Source organism: Magnolia sinica, chromosome 8 (genome assembly GCF_029962835.1).
Source record: "Magnolia sinica isolate HGM2019 chromosome 8, MsV1, whole genome shotgun sequence".
In the NCBI taxonomy this organism is placed as follows: Eukaryota; Viridiplantae; Streptophyta; class Magnoliopsida; order Magnoliales; family Magnoliaceae; genus Magnolia; species Magnolia sinica.
In genome coordinates, this window is record NC_080580.1 from 70,272,404 (window position 1) to 70,298,536 (window position 26,133).

The 26,133-nt window shown below is 40.0% G+C and overlaps 1 protein-coding gene across 2 annotated transcripts in view; it reads right to left on the reverse strand.

The window, feature by feature from the left end:
• LOC131253403 (UDP-glucose:glycoprotein glucosyltransferase) overlaps nt 1-26,133 on the reverse strand; it is a 115,602-nt gene that overhangs the window by 73,741 nt on the left and 15,728 nt on the right. For both annotated transcript variants that reach the window (XM_058254374.1, XM_058254373.1), the window contains exons 7-13: nt 25,997-26,109; nt 25,743-25,858; nt 20,026-20,083; nt 14,726-14,878; nt 14,545-14,643; nt 14,213-14,368; nt 5,664-5,732 (exon numbers count right to left, since the gene is read on the reverse strand). In XM_058254374.1, the coding sequence (XP_058110357.1) occupies nt 5,664-5,732; nt 14,213-14,368; nt 14,545-14,643; nt 14,726-14,878; nt 20,026-20,083; nt 25,743-25,858; nt 25,997-26,109 (764 nt within the window). The remainder of the gene's footprint in view (nt 1-5,663; nt 5,733-14,212; nt 14,369-14,544; nt 14,644-14,725; nt 14,879-20,025; nt 20,084-25,742; nt 25,859-25,996; nt 26,110-26,133) is intronic.

Sequence of the window (26,133 nt, forward strand, 5' to 3'; positions counted from 1 at the left end):
ACTTGAATGGAGTTAAGCTTGGCCACAGGAGAGAACGTCTCAAAATAGTCCATGTCGTGTGTCTGAGTGTAGCCATTAGCAACAGGCCGAGCTTTGTGACGAACAATGGAACCATCGGGAAGAAAATTGATAGTATAAACCCAATAACATCCAACTAGCTTGTGTCCCTCAAGACAAGAGACCAACTCCTAGAGCTGGGCAGGACCCGACTCGATCCGGCGGATCCGACTCGTCCGACTCGACTCGAACTGAATGCCAGGGTCGAGTTCAGATCGAGTAGACCCACCTTGATTTGAATCCCGACCAAGTCAAGTCCGGGTTATGTAGTAATCCGATCCAACCTGATCTGAAATCCGATCCAGTCGGATCCGATCCGATCCAAAACCCGACTCCGACCGGAATCGAGTATTATATATACAAAACAAAACAAAAAATACCCATTCCCCTCTCTACCCTAACCCTAGCAGCTAGCTGCCACACCCAACCCGATCTCGACGACCCCTACTCCGGCACCCGTCCGGCTTCGAGCTCCGCCTCCTCCTCCTCCTCCTCCTCCTCCTCTCTCTCTCTCTCTCTCTCTCTCTCTCTCTCTCTCTCTCTCTCTCCACTTGTCTGCACAACAGCACTCGTCCAGCTTCGAGCTCCTCCTCTCTCTCCTCCACTCGTCCGCACAGCAGCACCCGTCTGGCTTCGAGCTCCTCCTCTCTCTCTCTCCCTCTCCTCCACTCGTCCGCATAGCAGCTGGGCAACACCCGTCCGGCTTCGAGCTCCTCCTCCGCCTCTCTCTCTCCTCCATTCGTCCGCACAGCAGTACCAGTCCGGCCACCCAACCCATTCTCCAGCTCGATTTTTCAAGTATTTATTTATTTATTATTATTTTAATTAAAATGGATGGCTCTGATCGGCCTGGCCCGCTGTGTTGCATCCGGGCTTATCTGAATCGTACCCAACTTGATCCAACTCGGTTTCTCTAACCGAGTCAAACTCAGTTCGGGTCAGCCCAGCCAAGAATCGGTTCAGATTGAGTCAAGCCTGCTAGACTCGGTCCTGAGTCGAATCAAGTTCGGGTCAGGGTTTTCACAATACCGGATCGAGTCGAGTTGGACCTAACTCAATCCGACTCGACTCGATGCCCACCTCTACCAACTCCTAGGTATGATTTTTTTTTTCCAAGGGCAACCATTTCTCCCATCATTGCCTTTGACCAGTCAAGACTCTTGAGAGCACAAAAAATAGAACGAGGGATGTCCGCTAAAGAAATTGAAGCTACAAAAGACTAAAAAGAGGATGAAAGACGGCCATATGAAACAAAATAGCTAATAGGGTGCTTAGTGCAAGATCGAGTCCCTTTGAGCAAGGCAATAGGGAGATTTTGACTAGGAAGGGACTGATCACTTGAACAATCATCCTAAGTGAGCAAAGTGGTGGATGGCAGAGTAGTAGAAGGTTTAGCCCGTCGATGATACACTTGAAGAGGCTTTAGAGTGCCTAACTCACTAGTAGATGGAGGAACAAATGAGACTGTAGTCTCCTCGTAATCAATAGAAATAGGAAGAGGAGGGCAAGATGAATGCTCCCCCTGAGTCGCAAGAGGGTCACCAAGAGACCTACCATGATCCGAGAAGGAATGTCCTCAAAAAAGGTTACATCAGATGATATATACTTTTTGCGAGTCAAGGGGTCATAACACTTATACCCTTTCAGACTGGGAGAGTACCTAATGAAAACACATTTAGTGGCCCAGGGACTAAGTTTATCATCACTACTATCCAAAATTTGAACAAAACACGTGCAACAAAACACTTTAAGGAAGAGGTGAAATGAATTGTCATGGGAATACAAAATACCAAAGGAAGATTTATAAGATAAGGTGCAAGATTGTATGGGGTTAATAAGAAATGTGGCAATAAGAAGAGCATCATCCCAAAAATGTTTCGGCAAGTGCATACCAAGAAGAAGAGTTCGAAATACTTCAAGAAGGTGATGGTTTTTTCGTTCTGCAATACAATTCTGTTGAGGAGTTTGTGCACGGGATAATGCAGGGGCATTTTCACACCCAACTCAAGTGAAGTGGCCTGTTGAAACGGGGGCACACTCGGGGTGGGCGGCCTGTGTGAGGCGGGTGGCTCATTAGAAGCGAGACCCATGTGAAGTGGGGCCCAGGAGGGGGGGTCGGTCGAGGGCTTGACCCATGTGAAGTGGGACCTAGGCTATAAGATAAAGGGATTGATTCGCCATGCTCTATCAGTTTACGCTTTTAAACCAAATGGCTAGTTGTCCTGCATCACAAGATGTCCGAGACAAGACACCATGCTCCTGCGAAAAAGATAAAAAGCCAGTAGACATATATACCCCCCATTGTCAAAGTGGAGGGTTTTTATAGAGGATTGAAACTGAGTAAGCATTTCATTATAAAACACCTTAAACATATCAAACACTTCACTTTTAGATTTTAACAAGTAAACCCAAGTCATCCGAGAATAGTCATCAATAAAGGTAACAAAATATCAAAATCCAAAAGTAGAGAGAATGGGGGCCAGGCCCCAAACATCTGAATGGACAAGTTCAAAAGGTTGAGATTTCCTCCCAAATGAACTAGGAGGAAAAGTGGCACAATAGAGTTTAGACGGTTCATAGATCCCACAACACAAAGTTTTAGAACCAGACATAGATGGGAACAAAATGCTCAATCTAGCTAAAGATGGATGCCCTAAACGGCAATGCCATCGTGACACGGATTTGCGATCAGGGGAAAGAGTATTGAAAGCTGCAACAGGTGTATTATCGAGGAGGTAAACGCCTCATCGCTCATGGCCCCCACCAATCACCCTCTTTGTCTGAAGGTTCTGGAAAACATAATGAGAGGCAAGAACGTCACAAAACAATTCAAGGTTTTAGTGAGAGAACTATCAGACAATAAATTTAGTGAAAAACAAAGTACATGTAAAACAAAGGACAAGGAGGGAGAGAGAGAAATGAACCCAACTCCTGAGACAGGAGTTCGATTTCCATTGGCAACAGTAACAAACTGAGACTACAAGGAAAAGAGTACGAAGAAAAGAGTTGAGACTTACCAGTCATGTGAAATGATACCCCATAGTCGATGACCCATGAGGTAGGGGATAAAGACGCAAGGAGAGCAGTACCTGAATAAGCGGAAGCTGCATGGGAAGGCTCAGGAATATCACGAACATGAAGTCGCATGAAGGCATCATAAGCAGCACAAGAAATAATAAGAGAATCCCCAAAATATGTTTGCTCAACAACAAAGGAAGAAGACTATCCCTCGATAGTATCTGTAGTAGTAAAAGAGGTGGCGGCATAAGGAGGATGGCCGTGCAATTGCCAACAATACTCAACAGTGTGACTAGTCCCACCACGGTGAGAGCATGAGCAGGAACATAATGACCTCGACCATGTCCTCCGAGACCACTAGGGAAACGACCACCATGACCATGGTCACCATTTCGACCCCTTCCACGACCACCTGATCCAAAGTCACATCCTGAACTAGGAGATGGTGCTCGGGATCCATGAAGAGCAAGAGGGTGATCCATAGCAATATGAGTCGACTGCTCTAGAGGTACGAGGGAATAAGAGGAAAGCGCAAAAGTGGAAGCCTGCTGACACACAGCATAGATAGTCATCAATGGTGGGAGAGGATCCATCACAACAACCTGACTCATCTCGCTGCTTCCGGACACGTTCGTGATCGTCTTTACACATGGAGGGAATAGGCTGATAGCTATCAAGTATATCCCACATGCCCCATAAGGTCAAATAATAATCCTTCAACATTCTGGACTCTTGTTGAAACCAACCAATATCTTAAATAAGTTGGAACACTCTTGCGAAGTTTTGAGCCTCAGAGAACATATCATGAAGAGTGTCTCAAATGCTCTTAGCCGTAGATAAACATAACAAAATTATTCAAGGAACGCTCCATATTGTTCAACAACCAAGCGATAACTCGATAATTTTCCTTTGTCCAAGTCTTGTAACTGGCATCTGAAGCACTTGGAGGGCCATCCAATATGTAAGATAACTTCTCACAGGCCCCCAGGAATACTTTAACAAATTGAGCCCATTGAAGATAGTTCTTGCCATTCAACTAAACTGATGTAATCACTTAAGGGGGATGGATTCAAGAGATGCGACAGAGGAAGACGAAGCCCCTTTGTCTTCCATAGATGATCCAAAACAGAAACTCACAAGAAGAGAGGAAAAATGGCCCACACAGACCAAAAGAGGAAAATGGCAACCCGAAGCTACAAGCCAGCCACCAAACAACCAATAAGGGAAGAACAAGAGCTAGAAATAGGATAAAACCGTCAAAGGGATCATACACAGCAGCTAGGTGTATGTTCGGAACAGTAAATCCCCAAAAAAACGCACAGTCGGTCATGTTTTTGGGGTAAAACATCACTCAAAGACATTTTTTTCCCCTAAAAAACCCTCTATGGAAAGATTGAAGGAGGTATTTCGACCATTCATGTTGGCGGAATTTGAGAAAAAGCTTACCGGTTGAGAGAAATCGAAAAAATGAAGGATTGAGGCCTGTTTTCCAAAATACCCTATTTTAGGAAAAACTCAAGGAAAGAGGGATAAAATAAAAAATAAATAAAAATAAATAAACACCAAAAAACACCAAAAAGCTTTTCACATCATGTTCTCCCAAAATCCAAAAGAAATCTCTTCAAATCACAACAACTGCTGACGTCGGCAATTTACTATTCACATAAACAAGGTTTGACACTGGAAATGCGCTCCAATACCAAGTAGGAGATTAAAAGAAAGAAATAATGGTGAAGGGAAGAGAAGAAGAGTAAAAGAGAAGAAAAAAAGAGAGAGTTTAGGAGAATGAGTGTTTTGTATTTCTTGCCCTAACACCAACACTATTATTACAATAAAGGTAATGAGTGTTATGTATTTCTTGCCCTAACACCAACACTATTATTACAATAAAGGTACAGAGTTCTGCAGGAACATGAAGGATTGTGCACATGCACTAATACAACAGGCAAACAATAAACATTCACACACATGCCAAATGCTAATATATATAATCTCTACAGGAATCAAATGGCATTAATGACCCAAAGGGTCTAAATCTAGAATAGTGCTTAGGCGAACGGACCTATTTATCTTATTGATTAGTGGAAAAAGATTTATAAAGCCAACAGTAATTCAGACAAGGCTATGATGATGATGATGATTAAGTAGTTGTGGAAAAGGATTCCAGAAGATAAATTTCCTAGAAAGATGATGTGTTCATGATCATTGGTGACCAGCATTGATTAACAAATGTTTCTTGCAACACAAAACAGCATGCTGAATTGTTGAAAAGATTAAAATGGTCTATGATCATTCTAAGACCCTTCACTGCATAAATCACATGTTACATGGAAAGTGATCAACACTTCATTCTCTAGTTCTCAAGGATTTGTTGAAAGGTTCTGTCATTTTTTAATCATTTCCATGTGCCTAACAAAGTTGGTTAGCCGTGCTAGCCTTTTCTTTTGCAAATGAACACAAAACTTAAGTACATAATCAAGTAATAAGTAGACAATGTGGGAAAAGAAATGTTCCAACTCCAATATTTTGATAAGAGTTATAAAAAAAATCGCAGATCATAAGGAATGTTTAAGGCACCACAAACATACACTGCTCAGAAACTGAAAAGCCAATTGCCTTCCATGGTTCTCCTCAACATAAAGGAAAAGACGTATGATCTGCAAAATGAAGTGCCAAAATAACTTCTTTTAGTACCAATAGGGGCAATGTGAAAAGAACAGGAGCAGAAGTAAAAGGTGGCAAGTACACTCACAAATTCATCCAGAGTTATTAAGCAAGTCTAATCAGCAATGTTTAGAAAACCAATGACTAGGCACTGAACATGCACAAGTGTTATATGATATTTAAATTGTTAGGGAATTGATAGTTGGATCACTTGGCAAGTCTAATCAGCAATGTTTAGAAAACCAATGACTAGGCACTGAACATGCACCACAAGTGTTATATGATTTTTAAATGGTTAGGGAATTGATAGTTGGATCACTTGGCAAAAATTCGGCCAAGATATCACTGTTCTCATATTTTGCCAATCAGCATGATGATTTGATGAATCAGCTCAAGCAATGGGAGGAGAAACCTCAACAAAGGAGTGACAACCAATATGACTTTTACGTGCAAACATCAACTCCTGATAGAAAAATAGATGGCCAGAGCCAATCGGCTAATCCATTTAGTAACCTTTGACAGGAATATACAAAGTATCAGAAGCAAAGGATCATTTAAATGACCTTTTAATTTCTTTAAAAGGTATCTTTGGTCTAGTAGTCTTCTCAAGTGGCAGTTCGTGAGAAATGTCCCTGTCAGCTGCTGACACAGCCCATCACCTCTTAAGGTGGCATATCTTCAGCAGATAGCGGCCCTTATGGACTTCCAATAATCTTCATTCCAACATATATATGGATCTAACTGAATTTATTCTTTATCTGCTGTTCTTCCCTTTCTGGAGTTTCCGGTTTGAACCAGTGGGAAGCAAACATGAAATAAAGGTTTTGATTCTTAGTACGGGGTGGTGTATCAACCGGGCCCAAAAACGATAAAATACAGGATGCATCGGACCATATCAGGCCTGTATGAAAAGGAATGGCCCCGTATCGGTCATTTTTTTGCCCTAAAAAATTTTGAAATTTTTATCAGGAAAATAGGGAAAATGTAAAACACTGGGATATATCATTTTTTGTATTTTTAACATGTACTCAGTGGTCTATCAGACCATTCTTTGATAAGAATGGTGTTTGTCGGCTTGACCTGCTGAAAGTCAACCAAATAGGCCAAAATAGAACACAAATCAAGCATGATTTGATGGATTAGGGCCCTTTATATAGAAATAAAACGAGAAGAAGAAGAAAGAAGAAGTGATAGCTTTCCCCTTCAATTTTTTTCACAAAATGGTTCTTTCCACTTAGATTCATTGAATATTACTTAAGTCTTGTGCCTTGATCCCCAAAATAGCCTAGATCTAGCATAGAATGAGTATTTAAGCTTCCTACATGGTTGAAATTAAGAACCAAGTGAGAGAGAGAGAGAGACAGAGACAGAGTCAGAGATAGAGACAGAGACAGAGACAGAGAAGCTGGATTTCTTTTCCTATTTTTTAAAACAGGACTGTTATAATCATATTGGCCTGAACCAGTCATATCGGTGCCGATACAGCCTGTATCAGACGGCATCGACCAATACAATGCCGATACGGCCCATTTTCGGAAACAGGTGAGTTCGCCCCTATATCACGTATTGGGTGGAAAGATACAGATACAATACATCCAATAAGGCATATTGTAACAGATATTTAAAACCATGCATAAAATACTCAGGCTGTTGCACAAAGTAAGAAGCGAAGCGGCAACAGATTTGCGTGCAGGAATGGAGAAGCATCAGTTTCAAAAAGTACAAACAACTAGGAAGCAGGACAGGGAGCATAAGTCCGAAGGTGATTCAAAGTGGGTGCAGCGCCTAGTTTGAACAATCATGCAACTAATCTCAGGCCAATTCTGTTCCTTCAGAGATGTGGGGTTTGTGAAAGTAACAAACGACTACTTTCTAGAGGTGTTTTCACCAACCAAGTAAACTTATTTTATTCTTGCACTATCTGAAAGAGTTCAACTTCAGAAACATTTTAGAGTTCTTTCAATGAGTCAACCAATGGATGATTGCATGCATGTTCACAGGAAGTTCTTTTGCCCACGCAGGACTATAAGGCGCAGTACCCAGATGGCTGGCTAGAGAAATACCTCCATGGGAGCAGCAGATTGGTGGCAGGCCAGGGGAATCACTCACCAGAAGCCATTATCAGGTAACATCAAAAGAAGACAGTTTCCTTACCTGCATCTCCAGTAACAATTTGAAGTAGCACGATGCAGATTATATGAATCTTCAGACTCACCAGAGGAATTCAAGTTCCTCCAACTAAAGAATCGAGGTACACCATGGGGCTAATTGTACACCATACACCAAACTTCACACTTCGCAGCCGCAACATATGTATGTATGTGTGTGTGTGTATCAGGACCATATGAACATGAATTTGCTAAGGTTTATGGCTGACTTCATGCTAGGCCACTAAAAGCCCTATTGGAGTGAACATGTTGATTTAAAAGGGTTTTTTGGTGCCATGGTTTTGGTTTAGAAATTAAAATCTAGAAGTTACCAAGAAGCACTAGTTTCACTTAGAGTATGATTTAAGTTGGTTTCCTAATTGAAAATCAAGTGACCTGTGAAAATTAGTTTCTTTGTTAGATTCCTTTCCAACGTGCACTTAGGAAAAGCCTTTGTACTTGAGTACGTGGTCAAATTGGAGTTAGAGTTAGTCTCAAGCAGGTTAGAAAGATTCCAGAAGTCTTTAGTGAAATTGCGGTTTAGACCGCTGTAGTAGAAGTATGGAATAGTCCAAGAGTCCTAGAGGGGGGTGAATAGGACTTTTCGCCGACTATGCCTATTTAAAACTTCTAATTGCCTAACTTAAACAATCCTTCAACTTAAAGCAAGTAAGGCAATATGACTCTAAAGGCTTCCAAGCCAATAGAGGTTCCAATCACATAGGCTACTTAAGATATGCAAATTCAGCGACTAGCCTACAGCGTAGTGAACATGTGTGTGGAAAATGTTCCCTATCAAACGTAGGCATTCATTTAATCATGTATATATAATTAAGCATTTAAATCATACACATAATTCGCCGACTATGCCTATTTAAAACTTCTAATTGCCTAACTTAAACAATCCTTCAGCTTAAAGCAAGGCAATATGACTCTAAAGGCTTCCAAGCCAATAGAGGTTCCAATCACATAGGCTACTTAAGATACGCAAATTCAGCGACTAGCCTACAGCGTAGTGAACATGTGTGTGTGGAAAATGTTACCTATCAAACTTAGGCATTCATTTAATCATGTATATATAATTAAGCATTTAAATCATACACATAATTTAAACAAATGCGCAAATGACAATTCCAAACACAAGCATGTATAGTGGTTCGACTACTTGCCTACTCCACTCCCGGCAGACACTCTCTCCTAGAGTGTACCGGATTTCACTATGAATGGTTTTAAATCAAGTTCACCATTAACCACCTTCTGGATGGGTCAAGGTCAATGTTGACGGTTCATCTAGAGGCAATCCGAGTTTGGCAGGGGGCGGCGGTGTGTGTAGAAACGACAGGGGGGAGTTTATTTTTGGATTCGCATATGGGTACGGCGGTTCCATGTCCAACACTAGCGCCGAGTTCAGGGCGGTTCATGATGGTATTCTCTTGTGCTTGGAAAGAGGCTTCTCCCAAATCATAGTGGAATCGGATTCAAATGTGGTGATTAAGGTCTTTAAAGATGGGGCAAAGTGCGGATGGATTTGGAAAGGTTGGAAAACTCTTACGGAGTCGCTAACGGATACCGCAACGGTGAATTTCATGCACACATTCAAGGAGGGGAACGGCTCGACCGACGCTCTTGCTCGGATGGGCAGCTTGTCCCAATCTCGGTTAGTTTTCTCCTGTCCTAGCGCTCTGCCTAAACACGTGAGGGGATTCCTCTTCTTAGACAGGGTGGGGCTCGGCGCATTAAGGGAGAGGAAGTTGTCCTCTGTTTCTTTATAATTTTCTGGTGGTTGTTTCGGTTCGACTTTTACGATAGGTCTTACTGTGGTCCTTTTTTCCGCAAAAGACCCGAATCCCTGTAATTTTGTCCAAATTGAATACAATTTCTTCTTTTGAAAAAAAAAAAAAGTTCACCATTAACCTTTACAACCGTACACAAAGGACTCCGATTTATGCTCTACACACGAACAAAGGTCTCACACTAAGAACCTACATTTAGGCCCACCAGCCAAGGTCCCACACAAGGCACCTACGTTTAAGCACACCGGCCAAGGTCCCACACTAGGCACCTACGTTTAGGCACACCGGCCAAGGTCCCACACTAGGCACTTAATCGAGTTTTTTTTTTTTCTTTTTTTTGAAGACACAGGGTGTCCCCACCTCTTTTTGAAGTGAGACTAATCCATACGGATACACGCAATCACCCACAACCACGTGTATCGGGTAAAGCCAATGAGGGGAATCGAACCCTCACCTGTAGGGCACTTAATCAAGTTTGTGCATGGAAAACTCTTAGCCTTAATCCTACACAAGGATAGAGACTAACTTGTGGACTCTTAACAATACCACTTGTCGGAATGAGTCCTCTTTTGTAGCTTGTCTTGGGTTGCTTGATCTTCGCTCTCTTGTGCTTGAATCAGCTTACCGATGCTCTCCCGATCACAACGCTGTGATTTTCCTGTTGTATCAGCTTCACGATCAAGTACCTTGCATATGATGTTCCTATAAAGGTAACCAAGGTAATGGAAGTGGGTAGAATCTCCTATCAAAGGTTATGAATGGATTTCCTAAGAGATTCAACTAATGGATGTTCTAAAGTATCATGGAAACGGAGGATTTACCAATGGGTTTGGTCTCTATACTCTAAAACATGCTAGAGATCATGTTCTTCACAATAGGAGCTTTGAATGCTCATTAAAGTGAGGAATCACAATGAAGGAACATGAATCTCGTGTGGATAGAGTCTAGGATGAGTGGGATAAGCTTGGGATACACTAGAGACTCTGAAATGCCTAAATACACACTTTTCATAAAATTCTAGGTCCTATATTTATAAAGAAAAAGTCTCAACGGATCTATAACGGCTAGTTTTCGATTCTACCGAGCGAACTTTCGGTGGCACCGAACTGCAGTCGGTGGCACCGAAGTATCACTCGGTGGTACCGAATTAGATCCTGAAGCTGCTGGATGAAATTTGTTACTTTCGGTGGCACCGAACATTGTACTTCGATAGGAGTCGGTGGGACCGAAAATCCAGTCGGTGGTACCGAATTATCTTTGATATGTTGCTGGACTGTTTTGGGCACTTTCGGTGGCTCCGAGGGGGTCTTCAGTGGTACCGAAGGTGCCATTCGGCGTCACCTTCTCCAACCGAATTGGGACAGATTTTCCTGTTTTAGCTTCTTGTCCTTTAAATCATTCAAACAGCTTGGAACTTCCTAAAGCCAAGTCTAGAGGGGTAGAAAATATGAACTTAGATGGCTTGAATAGATGATCTAAGTGGGTTTTCCTATTTGGGTTAGGATCATCTATAGGCAAGGTCAACATTGTAGAAGCTTCTTTGTACTTTGATCTTGTAACTTGGGCTTCTGCTCCAATTGCATCGTTGGTCTTCTTTTCCCAAGGACCCATCCGACTACTTGACACAACTAGTCACGTGATTAACAAACATGTGTGCATGGTGAATCAGTGAGTGCACTAACATTTAGAAACTTGATGAGAAAATATGGTTCAAAAAAAAAAAAAGGATGAAAAAAGAAAGAAAGTTGTTAAGGGATCAGTGCTTTTTGTTTGAGTAGGAACCCAACCATCACTGAGACCCAGGATAGGAACGGTACAATGAAGGATGACAAAGTGCTTCTCCAAGTGGTCAGGGAGCCTCGCCCTTGTCCACTAGGATCAATGCAGTGCCCTCACCATGGCACGTGCAGCTTCAGCTCATGAGCATATCCCCGTGCACCTCAGAGGCCAAAGCACATGGTCAAGTGATAGTACGCAGTTGACAGGTGATGCAAGACACGGGATTTAATGCTAGCATACAAAGTGGAGATTATGAAAGAGTCCATAAAGTAATTCAATTAACAAAAGATGTTAATCCACCAAGTAAGAGTAAACAATATAAAATAAAATCTGATTTAACTTAAATCACATGCCCACATGCTAAGAAATCATATAAATCAATTAAAATAGGCCCGATGAAAGGATAAAACTTCCAATTTAGCATAAGCACGTTCCACACTCAAGGGACAGATTTGTAGGTTTTATGAAAGGTTAGGAAGGGAAAATCTGAAAATTGGGGATATAGGGTTTAGGGTAGGGTTATGGATGGGGAATCAAGGGGTTTTGATGGGGGAAACGAGTGGAAATCAAAGTATTAAGTGGTTGTCCACACGGTCAGCCTAGGGGCTCGCACGTGTGGGTTGTTGGCTAGGGTTTTAGGTCCTCAATGGTTGATTTCAGTTGGGGTTAAAGTAGGATGATGAAAATTGGAAGGAAAAAAAAAAAAGATGATTTGGATGGTCTTGAATAAAAGGGAAGAAGAGAGATGAAGAAAATACCTCTTTTGGATAGAAATGAAGAGAGAAGGAAGATGATAGATAGAAGCCTCGCACCTCCATTGAATGGGGAATGGAATCACACCACACCCAAGCTCCAAATCACATGACGAAGACAAAACGCAAAGCTTCTTTTTTTCAAAATAATGGCATTAGGGCTCCACACACCCTCCTTTCTCTTTTATAATTTCAGAAAAGATATTTTACAAAAAAGCGCTCTTATATAAGATTCTCAACATAAAGACACTTAATGAATTAAATGTTGTTCATAACTCCCTAATGTCAACACAAATATAAGGTATACCAAAAATAATGAAGCATGTAAACAATCTAAACAACTAAACTATTTTGTGGCCCATGGGGATCCACGATCAAGATGTCCGATGATGATCTAACAGTCCGATCATCGTGCCCACCCAATCCAATGGTCTGATGTGTCCATCAAGCTCCTATATACAACCCACGTGCATCTTCCCAGTGTGGGGTCTTCAAAGATGCATGAAAATGTACGTGGGGTCTTCAACGTGGCTAGGAATGTGAATTGGGCCAAGTAGGCCCCATGTAATGGTCGTCTAACCATAAGGAGACTAGCTTAGCCCTCCTCCTCTGGTATGGTGCTCGGATGTCCTCATCAACAGGCCACCAGTTAGTGGGGGCTGCATGTTGTTGTTGTTGTTGCAGCTAAATAAATGCTTGACCTAGATTGAATAGCCAGGTCCCAATCACCAGGAGTAAGACCCGGGGCAGTGGCTGTCAGGATCCAAATTGGAATGAGTAATCTCCTTATGAGAAAGTTACCTTCTTGTGCTGTGTTAGAGATAAGTTGCATGTAACGAATGTCATGCCTTTAAACTTGAGAGCTATTTAATCCAAAGCCACACTCCCCTACAGTTAAAACCTGTAACTATGAGGTTTCTGTTCCATTTGTATCTACCTCAATATTGCTAAAATGAGTAGCAGCAGAACCCTACAAAACCCCAATACTGTAGTTAAAATGGCGATTACTATGTCAGGACTGCTCAGCCATCATAAGCAGGTGGAAACTTTACCAGAGTGCTGAAAATCCTTCATGGATATGTGGGGGAGATTTTATTTTTTATTTAAAAAAAAAAAAAAAAGCATTCCTTCATTGATGGTTAAATGAAGTTCTAATGGAGTAATCAACAGGATAAAGAAGAAAGCAGACTTTGATGTGTTCTGAAGAAAACAATTTATGGGCTTCAATAGACAACCAAGCCTGTTAAAGAATGGTAGCTGCATGTACAGCCAAGCTAAGCATTCAATATATGGACGCATGTATCAGTGAATAAAAAAGGACCCACTAGATGCTACTGAAATGTTTCCTCTTTCTCCATGCAAAGCGTTCACACCAGGCTGGCACAAAACACCCTGATGTCAAGCATTTCTTGGTCTCCACTTGTGATCTTGGAGCTCCAGTCTAAGCACTCTTTTTTGTCTGAAAGGTGGCTCCAATATAACCTCAATATCATACAAGGCCCAAATCCACCTCCAAACCAACAGCAAAATAAAGGGTGTGTAATACACCTGCAACGAATCTGCATTCCATAGAACTTAACTAGGAACGAAGATGCACACAAAAAAAAAAAAAAACACTAAGTATGCAAGGGCCTATGTTAGGACAACTTAAAGACCCCACCCCATAACTACAGTTTGTAAAAGTGCAAGGCTCCAACGTTTTGCATTTTATTGATGGCTGAACCTCATGCGCGCTCATGCACGCGAACACTCAGTCCCTCAAAGGAATCATTAGAATGAATGAGAGAACAAGCACGCGCACGCACACACGCAAAATCCCTCAATGATTACAATCAAAGAAAGAGCTTTCTACAACATGGCACAGTTTATTTCGCACAAGCCTATAGCACAATGTGCGAATGATAATCAAAATGAAGAAAATGTGTCAAAAACGAACACCATTTCAGCTTCTGAAGATAGAAAGGCAATGTGAACTTGACATATGATAAGAATAAAAAATTACCAAACTGGAAATATCTTCCTCAGCATTACTGCCAGAAGGGATGGGAAGTTCACCAACATTATCTTCGATTTTCTGGATCAATCTTGATGAATATAGTATTGCCCCAAATCTCATAGGAACATTATTTTCATACATGGACATAATCATGTCGATCGACTGCAGTGGTGTAAAAACAAATTAGGAATTTAAAATTTAAAAAAATTAAAAATTTAAAAATTTAAATTTTAAAAAAAAAAAAACGAAAAAAAACAAAAAAACAAAAAAACAGAAAAGAAGCAAAAAACAAAGAAGACAAATTGAAGGTACAAATCAATGAGACATAACTAACTTGCCTCAAGTCCACATATTGTTGCCGGATCAAGCACATAAACAGCATGGAATAGATTCTTACGGATATAGCGAAGCTGGCCAGGGAAGACTGGCATCAGAAGCTACATCAGAAAAAAGGATCAATGTTAGAAAATAAATTAAATCAATCACAAGTTCATCAAGCTCTCTAAGGAAGGAATCCACCTCATTTAAGTTGCTTCGCCACCTCCTATACATGGCATCCTCCTCCAAATTGTTCAGGTAACGGACATGGGTAGAACGAAAATCAACACGGAATGTACTAGATTCTGGAGGAGGTAGCGATGACAACAGTTTGCTTATGGCAGTTTGAGGAATCTGAAAACTTTATCAGATTCAATTAGTTGAGGACAAATTATAATTTGGATTAAATCAACAAATAATATAAATGAGATGGATCAGATTGAATGAGGAAAAAAAATATAAGTAACAGATTTATAAACATTCCATCGCATAGAATAAATTTTAAAATGGAATACATATGAATAAAATAAGTCAAGTGCCTAGTTGGTCGCTGATATGTCACTAAAAAACTTCTTTTACTTTTTTTTCTCAGAGGAGAGAGAGAGATGACAGAATCTATTAAAAGTAGGAAAGAAACATCAAGAGACATGTAGCAAGCTCCAAAATAGGGCTGTCAATGGGTATGGTCCTAGAGTACCATTACCCATGCCTAATCAGGTCCAGTTCCTTCTGGGCCCTGGTCTCTTTTTAAGGACCGAGCAGAATCCGATTGGGTTCAGGTTGGAGTCGTTGGACCTAGGTTTCAAGTTGTATTTGGTCAGGTACAGGTCAAATAAGAGTGCTTACATGGATGCACCCACCTAATGGATGGATTAGATCGCACACAATGTGCCACTTTAACACATGCCTGGTGTGTAAACGGGTTTCCTTACATGCATGCGGCTCAACAAATCTTGTTCTGTTGCTAGAACAATCCATATATAATGTTAATATCAAAAGTAATTGGAATTGGGTCCTTGCTCCTGGCTTGGTGGTAGACTCACATGAGTTTCAACACTAAGGTCATCGGTTCGAGTACTCATTGTGGTGTGTGTGGGTGTGAGGGTGTGCGCGTAAAAAAATAAAATAAAAGTAATTGGAACTGGCATGGAGCGACTGGACCCAACCCAATTCCTTAATTGAATCCAACCCAATTCCTTAATGTTTCCAAAATTACACCCACCCATTAAACCGGGAAAGCCATTGATAACCCTACTCCCAATGCAAAGAGCCAATTTCCTCACCCCTCCTGCAATATTATCTGCAATATCATTAGCTCTACCAACATGAACAAGCCAAATGCTTATACTAAAAGCAATGTCCTAGATTTAATTGAAAACAAAAGAAAGCTTATTAGGCTCATCTAACCATCCATCCATCCCATCAAATCATCCAAACATTCATCCATCCATCCCTATCCATCAAACTATCCATCCATCCCATCTATCCAATAATCCAACCATCCAACCATCCCATCCCATCCATCCATCCTATCTAATCATCCAAACATCCACACATCCATCCCATCTATCCATTCAAGCATCCAAACATCCACACATCCATCCCATCTATCCATTCAAGCATCCATCCATCCAACGAACCCATCCATCCCATCCAAACATCCATCCAACCATCCCATCCCATCCATGCATCCAACCATCTAACCATCGGGAGTGGATTAGGTGTGGCCTCGGCCTCACCTAAGACGGTGGCCCCCACCTTGATTTATGTATTCTATATCCATTTGTTTTACAAGATCCTTTTAGGGCGTGAACCTAACAATGAAGTGGATCCAATTCTCAAGTGGACTTTATCATAGGAAACAATGGTGATTGACCATAAATGGGCCAGAAAAGTTTTGGATCAAGCTGATATTTCCTTTTTCCCTTCATCCACGATTATGTGACTTTAGCAACAGGTTGGATGGCAAATAAACATTATGGAAAGATTAAGGTGGGCCCTAGGAAGTTTTTAATGGTATGGCATTCAATCACCGTTGTTGTATGGTCCACCTGAGATTTGGATCTTCATTTTTGGGCTCATGCCCTAAAACGTTTTGGAAAAACAAATGGACTACGTGGATATAGAATACATAGACCATGGTGGGCCCCACAGTAAGGGCTACACCATCTTGGGTGAGGCCTAGGCTCAAGCGCACCTAATTCGCTGCCCTAACCATCCCATTCGATTTATTTTTTTAGTTTTTTTTTTTTAATTGCATTTTTTGTTCGTAAAGCGGTGGTGAACCACTTTTATTACATGATATGAAACTTACATTCTAAAAGTAACTTGAAAGTGACTTAAATTATTAGTTTTATTTTCATTCAAAACAGTGGTGACCCATGCTTTTAACTGGTGAAAAACGCACATTTTAGAAAAACTTAAAAAGTAAAATTAAAAACAAAAGAGCTTCGACCCCTCCTTCAAAACCCTAGAAGTCAACGCAAATTCCCTCCGCAGTGGCCGCCGCAACGCAAGTAGCTCTCAACTCGATTCTCCCTTCACATTATTTGAATCTCTCCATTCGATTCTCCTTCAATAGGTATGGTTCTATTCGATTCCCTCTATCCCTCCGCAGTGGCCGCTGCAACGCAAGTAGCTCTCAACTCGATTCTCCCTTCACATTATTTGAATCTCTTCGTTCGATTCTCCTTCAATAGGTATGCTTTTATTCGATTCCCTCTATCCCTCCGCAACAGCCGCCGCAATGCAAGTAGCTCTTAACTCGATTCTCCCTTCACATTATTTGAATCTCTCCATTCGATTCTCCTTCAATAGGTATGGTTCTATTCGATTCCCTCTATCTAATCTAATATCTCTCGCGTTTTTTCCTTCTTTTCTTTTCTTTTCTTTTTTTAAAATTTAAGGCTATATACAGAGATATAATCGTCGAATTGTCGATATTTTCGTTGTCATCAACATTATCGACAATACATCGCCGATATTTGGAAGAGAAACAAATTTTTGGGTTTTCGGTATCGCAAGTCCAGCAATACCGAAATTGTCGGCGATAATATCGATTTTTCACCGACAACATGAACACTGGTCACAATACCTTCCTCTTGTCTTGAAAGTGGAGTTCCTAGGGTGTATACCCTGCAAAGTACCATACTTCCTAAGCTCATGATTACATGCTTCGGTTCTCATTTGGTGTACCATAATCATATGAATTCAATTGCAAATTATTTATATTTGCAGTTATCCTTATCAACGTTTTCAGTATTATTTTTTTGCTATAAATCATATTAAATCAATGTCAAATGGTTACAAATCCATGATTCTTCATGTTTTGCACAAAAAATCATCGATTTGGAGCTTTGATTTCGAGACTTGGAGGAGATGAGCCGAGTTGCGAAAAATTGTGAAAAATCAAATTTTCCTAATTTCTCGCAAATCGGCTGCAATCTGTGTCCAAACACAAAATCAAACATGTATGTAACCTAATCTAGCGATTCTTCTTTTGCTTTTGAATGTATTGCTTGTGTTTCCACATGTCTTCTTACATTTATAAATTATATGAAGAGACTTTGAATATACTTGCATCAGTTTAGTTGAACAACGCATGGATTAGGACCTCATACAAAGGATTTCTATGTGTGTATTGATGTCTTTTTCAACTATCTCTGAAGTTTCATTCAAAAATTCGACCAATTTCCTAATGTTCCCCATGTTTCCCAACAACAGTGATACATTGCGCGATACAACCGATATATCCCATAAGATAACTGATATGTATCCATATCCCAAGGGTGCGATACAGAAAATAGGGGTGCACATTAAACCGGTAGAACCGTGGAACCAGACCGGAACCGACCAAACGGTCCAGTTTGGTCCAATTCTAGAGTGCACCGGTTCCGATTCCGGTTCCAAAAATTAAAGAACCGTTTAGTTCGGTACGGTTCCCGTTTGGGGGTATGTAGAACCGAACCGAACCGTGATCCAAACTGTGGATCTGAACCGTGAATCCGAACTTGGAATCGAACCATGGAACCGAACCTAAAACTGTGAGTTTACAATATATTTTAGTTGTATATTTGACTCATGATTTATGGTTAACAATGCACCCCTTGCTTGTTTTCATAATTGTATTTTTTCACACCATATTCACTATCTAAACCATTCATCAAGTTAATCACAACACAAATGGACATGGGCTAAATTATAAAATAGAACATGTAAAGCCCAGAAACGTGGAACCGATCCAGAACCGAACCGGTTTCACGGTCTGGTTTCGGTTCGGTTCTAGGGTGCTACGGTCCGGTTCCGGTTCCGAAAATCCTGGAACCGAAAGGAACAGTTCAGTTCCGGTTTCACCCTAGAACCGGACCGAACCGAACCGTGTGCACCCCTAACAGAAAAAATTGATCATGAAACTAAAAACAGATTGCCTCTTCCCTCTTAATGTATGAGCTCCTCAATGGAGAAAGATATGAAGGAAAGTCGCACAATAGAAAGGACCCCTTTCCAACTTTGGAATGCATCCCCTAGCTTCACTTGGAAGAACCATGATCCCAAAGAACCTAATTAAAAAATAATAATAAATAAATAAATGTATAGCCGCAAGGCAATGAATAATGCCCCCCTCCAACACATGACGTGTATATTTGGCAAGTTGTGCTCCCTATGTTGAAGATTCAAGAGCTAAAATTTATTGGCCATGATTCTCCAAGCAAAAGTAGCATGGAAGATATTGACCGACTAACCCCACAGGTCAATGTAATCCTCAACCTTATCAACTTCTAGATTCCTTCAAATAACATTTTTCATCCATTGCACCTTTATCTAACCACACAATATTCTTGAGAATTTCAATGCAAGAGGTCCTCCCACTGGCCACTATCCATGTATCCACCCAAAGATAGACCGCATCCGCATTCCCAACTTCTAAACCGAATCTTCCTTGAATGCACTTTCCAATTCGTCCGACTTCAAAAATACTCTTCCACTTCCCAAAATTTTTCCCTATTTTTTTACTCCGCCTTGATCCCACCCTATACTAGATGAGCCATATTTATTGCATCTCACCTTTCTTTTTCTTGTTGGCATGCCATATCACCTTTCTCCACAAAATACACCCAAAACCTCCACCGACCTTTATTTAGAATACTCCAATTACGGTCTCTGATTCTTCCAACCTCAAGGCATCCATCCTTTTTTTTATTTGAACTTGCTTTGAGTCAATCAAGTGATAACTGTGCTTTTCTTCAAGTGCTTCCCAGGTTCAGAGTGAAAGACAAAATTAGAAGAAGCAGGGAAGAAGGGAAAGCACCGAAAATGGAAGCCAGTTGCATTTCTCAGAATTGCTAAGAGCAAAAATGTGTTGGATGAGAAAGAAAACAAGCACAAAAAATGTAAGTTACATCAACATGCTACCACATAAGTCAGGTGACTCATCCACAACATTAGCCTATACTGGTCCAATATTAAATAATTAAAAAAAAATTGAAATTAACACAGTTCACCTTCAATTTTGAAAACTGATCAGCTAATGATAAATCTTCATGAACCAGGTCCATTAGCCTACAAGATACAACAAAATTGCATTAAAAAGATTGATGACAACCTACTAATCTACACATGTAGAAAGATGATAAAAAAATCATTAGATGAACATGGAAACTATTTGATCTGGTTAAAAATATATACAATGGGCACAGGCACAGGAATGAAAAGACGCAAAATTATGAAATTTGAATCAGGGTTGCAACTGAAATCACAAGTTAAGGTACAAATGATTTCAAACAAGACAAGAATGATTCATTCTTGAAGCCTTGCAGTCCACTTTGTCCAAAAACCAATGAATTAATACAAAAACTGGCAAATGACATCCATGGCTTGAAAGTATAGAGTTATATTCACTATGAATGATCGACCTACTACTTCAATGGCCAAAGAATCAGCTAAGCGAATAGTATGCATGTCACTTAAAAGTTAAACAAATAAGAGTAATTAAAAAACAAGAGAAAGGAAACTTTTTAATAGAAAGGTGATTTTTATAAAAAAAAAAAAAATCAGTAACTGAACCTATCTTGGCATGCAGCAGACGGTGAGAGGCTTGGGATGAAAAAATGGAGACTCACCTTACTAGCTGTCCTCTGGGCAATTTGTGGAGAAAAAATAATTCATGTTTTCGTAACAAAGGCACCATGACTGCCAGGTTCTTCAGTAGGTTTATTCATAGGGCTGTCAATGGACCGGGCCTGAGTTGGTCTCGGCCCGGATTTTGAACTGTTTCAGGCCAGGCCTATTCAAAATTCTCATTTTGCCAGGCCCAAGCCTTGCCCATTTCACACCCCTACTTATTCAGCTCTTCCAAGATTGGGCTCCTTGATTGGGTTTTGCTCCCAAGGGTATTCCCAGCCGTGGGGCTGGCGGTTGTTGTACTTTTAGTTTTTCCTCTAAGCTTTCTTTAGTTTCTTATTGGGTTTTGCTCCCAGGGTATTCCCAGCCATGGGGCTGGTGGTTGTTGCACTTTTAGTTTTTCCTCTAAGCTTTCTTTAGTTTCTTCTACGTTTTTCTGGTTTGTTCGGTTTGGTTTTTTTTTCTTTTTGTACTCTTCTTGCCTTTTTTTTTTTTGGGTTGCGGCCTAAAATAAAGTTTCATCTTTCCAAAAAAAAAAATCAGAAACTGAACATGGTAACTTTTAAATTTGGTAAAAAATAAACAATGGGAGCGGGCATCAGACAGGAATGAAAAAAAAATGCAAAAAATAAAATTTGAATCAAGGTTGCAACCAATGTTCGAATTATCTCCGATATTATCGAAATATCTCTGATATTATCTTTATCTCTAGTTCAACGATACCAATAACACTAGTAGTGATACCAATAACGTTGGTAGTATCAAAAATTCTAGGTATTGGCAATGTATCGCTAACGTACCAATATCTCTAATGTAATCGTCAATATTTTCAACTATGTAAATTCTAGGTGTCGCTTGTATTGCCAATGCATCAATATCGCCAATGTATCGCCAATATTTTCGACTATGTAAATTCTAGGTAATGCTTGTATCATAAGTATATTGACGATATTTCAATAATATCACCAACGTATTGATATCATCAAATTTTTGTTCATTAGAAAAAATTTTATTTCGAATTTTTTTCATGGGCACATGGTTGTATGTAGTGTTCAATTTGTCATTCATAATATTGATAATATCTCGATATTATCAATATCGCAACGTGCGAGATATTGAGACCACAATCTTTCATTTCCTTTCCAATTGTTGATGATTTCTTAGTGAAATATCATGTGTTGTTGATAATTTGCAATATCGATGGATGTTTGGATGGAAGGTTGGATGGTTAAATTGGCCGGAGGGGATGGTTGGACTGATTTCTTACACCAGCGCATACTTTTAAGGCCCCATTAAATGGAAACTTGTTGTGTATGCATTCTTTTTGCAATTTTTTTTATTTCTAAATATGCAAATATGTATGTTTCAACATCTCCTGAAGACTGAAGTTTCACTGAAAATTCCACTGTTTGTCCTATGTTTTCCCGCATTTCTAGTTATTAGTGATATCGATATTGTTTCCATATCCCTAGCCAGCGAAACTTGTAGCGATACCGATATTTCGAACACTGATCGACCAGTGTTCGAAATATCGGTATCGCGCAATGTATCGCAACCTTGGGATACAGATACGTATCGGTTATCGCACAGGATATATCGTTTGTATCGCATAATTTATCGCACTTTTTGGGAAACATGGGGAAACATTAGCAAAATGGTTGAATTTTTTTATGAAACTTCAGAGATTATTTAAAAAGACCTTAACACACACTTTTTAATTACAAAATATCGAAAAAGAAGTGCACATAATAACTTTCCTTTGTATGAGGTACTAAGTTATGCGTTATCTGTTTAAGCTAAGGTAAATATATTTAAATATGATGCATACCATTTATAAATGTATAAAGATATGTATGAAAATGAGTCATATCCAAACCTCAATTGAAATTCATTTTAACATATCATTTTAGGGCATGGCTTGAAAAATAAGGAAGATCCAAATCTGAGGTGGACCACACCACACAAAATAGTGGTCATTGAATGATCACCATTAAACTTTTTTGGGGCTATAAATTTTTTGGATAAATCTAATATTTATGTTTTCCCATCCAGGTTTGTCAAACCTCATGAATAGATTGGATGACAAATAAACATTACGGTGGGCCCTAAAATGCTTCAATGGTGGACATCATTGCCACTACATTTTCTTGTGGTGTGGTACACTTGATCTTACATCTGTCTCCTTTTTGGGCTCATACCTTAAAATTACTTATGAAAATGGATGGAGGGTGTGGATTGGCTGGTGTACCACACATCAGCGAGGTATGGGTATGTGTCGTGTGAAGATGGGACGCGGATTTCCTACTAAATCCTTTCGCAGGAGTGGGGCACACCGTGATGTTTGTGAGAAATCTACTCCATCCATCAGTTTTGTGAGCTTATTTTAAGACTTGAGGCAAAAATTGAGCAGGATCCAAGACTCAAGTGGGCCGCACTAAAGAAAAAGGTGGGTAGGTAAATTCCTACGGTTGAAACCTTCCTGAGTTGACAGTGATGTTTACAATCCATCCATAAGGTTCATAACGTCATTACTACTGGGATGAATTGAAAACCCAAATATTAGACTGATTCAAAACTTGTGGCCCCATGAATATTTCAACCGTGGACCTTCAGTTCTCACGTTTTTGGCCCACTTGAGTCTTGGATCCGGCTCATTTTTCGGCCCTATGTCTTAAAATGTGCTCAAAAAACAGATGGACGGAGTGGATTTCTCACAAACATCGCGGTGGACCCCACCTAAGTTTCCAGCGCATGAACTTCATGCGAAGTAGCGCGGACGATCATCCACCTCCAGTTGTACAAACAGTTCAAAGGAGATCAGAGTTACATGGGCCCCACAATAATGTATTTATTATATCCACACCGTTCCTCCATTTGGAGAGATCATTTTAGATCATGAGCCCAAAAATGAGTCACATCCAAACCTCAATTGGACCACACCACAAATAGCAGTGAGGACAATGATTCTCACCGTTATAACATTCGTACGGTCCACCATAACGTTTTTTTCCATCCAATCTGTTCATGAGGTCACAAAGACCTTGATGAAGAGGAAAAACAAATATCATACGATCCAAAACTTTTGTGACCCCCAAAAGGGTTTCAATGGTAGACGTTCAATATCCCGCTACTTTTTCCAGTGTGGTCCACTTGATCTTTGGATCTGTCTTATTTTTTAACTCAGCCCTTATGACGAGCTCGCCAAATGGACGAACGGTTTGGATATAACATATACCTCATGATGGGACCCACAGAACTTGGTGACATCAACACATCATCCACGTTAGTGGTGTGCGGTACGCCAGCCCATCCGCATCCCGTAAAAAGGGCTCGGAGCCCTTTTTTTTCGAAGGAGAGGGTTCCGGAACGCGGGACAAATCCATCATTTCGCCAAGAATATCTTCGGATTTCGCCAAGAATATCTCCGGATTTCGCTGAGAATTTCTCTGGATTTCGCGATTTCTCTAGATTTCGATGGATTTCGCCCAAATCAGAGATTTTGTTGCTACGATTCGAATGGCCCTTCAAATACAGCTTCCGATTAGGGCGATCGCTTCTACAGGTACCGAAATCTACTTGTTGAAAGGTTTTTTTTTCCGAATAATGAGTTTGTTTGTCGATTTCTGACAATAATGGAGGAGGAATCGTGTGATATCGCACGATGTATCGGCAATATCGACGATATATAGCGCGATATCGACGATATATCGTGCGATATCTGGATTTTGAGATTTTTTGTATCTTCCTAGCGTTATCGAACGGGTTTAGTCTCACTGGGGGCCGATAACGATAATATCGGCCGATTTTATCGATATTTCGAACACTGGTTGCAACCACTGTTCAATTTATCTCCAATATTATCTCTATCTCCAGCTTAGCGATACTGATAACACTGGTAGTGATACCGATAACACTGGCAGTATTAGAAATTCCATGTATCGGTGATGTATCGCCAACATATCAATATGGCTAACACTTTCAATTGTGTAAATTTCAGGTTTCACGTGTATTGCCAATGTATCACTAATATTTTCGACTATGTAAATTCCAGGTGTTGCTTGTATCACTAGTGCATTGGCGATATTTCAATATTATTGCCAAAAATCTGTTTATTAAAAAAAAAAAAAAAGTCATTTCAAAATTTTTATGGGCACATGGTTGCATGCAGCTTCAACTTGTCGATGATAGTATTGATAATATCACGATATTATTGTTATCGCAACATTAGTGATATCGAGACCAAAATATTTCATTTTCTTTCCGGTTGTCGACGATTTCTTGGCGAAATATCATGTGTTGCGAATATTCTGAAATATCAATGGATGTTTGGATGGAAGGTTGGATGGTGGGATAAAAGGGATGGATGAGATGGTTAGACTGATTTCTTACAACAATGCATGCTTTTAGGCCCCATTCAATGGAAACTTATTATGCATCATTCTTTTTGGAACTTTTTAATTCCTAAATATGCAAATATGTGTATTTTAACATCTCTTGAAGTTTCATTGAAAAATTTCACCATTTTCCCACGTTTCCCTCATTTCCGGTTATTAGCAATATTGTGGGCGATATTGATATTGTTTCTGTATACCCCGGCCAGCAAAACTTGCAGCGATACCAATACTTCGAACACCGGTTGCAACAGAAATCACAAGTGAGGTACAAATGACTTCAAACAAGACAAGAATAATTCATTCTTGAGGCATTGCAGTCCAATTTGTCCAAAAACCTATGAATTACTGTAAAAACTGACAAATTACATCCATGGCTTGAAAGTATAAAGTTATATTCACTGTGAATGATTGGCCTACTGCTTTAATGGCCAAAGAATCAGCTAACTGAAGAGTGTGCAGGTCACTTAAAAGTTAAAACAAATGAGAGTAATTGAAAAACAAGAGAAAAGCCTTATTTAAATAACAGTCTCAAACATGTTATCGAGTACATAGTATATGGATATCGCAGCAACTACATGATTATGGTGTAAATCAGCTGATAGAAGCAAAAACATAGAGGCTTCAACAATACCAGATCAACAGGATCTTTTCAAAGGATTCGCAGATTAAAGAAAAGAAGAAAAAATAGGGAGCAAAATCATTACAGGTACAGGTCAAGATCTTCGATATTGATTAAAGCACCATTCAGAGCCATTAAAGACTTTCCAGGTGGGACCATACGTTGGTTTGCGATAATTTCATCTTTAATTGAGGTGTTGAGCTGCCAAAAGAATTGACATGAACAGATTACTTGAGATATCCAACAGTGTAAGAAGCAACTTGATTTCCATATATCAACCAAAATGGAAATTATTCTTTGCTTAGAAAATTCTCAGACATGCCTAGCATAAAGTTGTACCTTCATACGAGATAAAGATGAAACTACGCTAGGAAAATTTTGGTTAATTTCCTGCATTGATTGCAAAGGGTCTGATGCATGGACAATCCTTTGTGCTGTTTGATGCCCCAAATCTACAGAATAGTCATAACGCAACA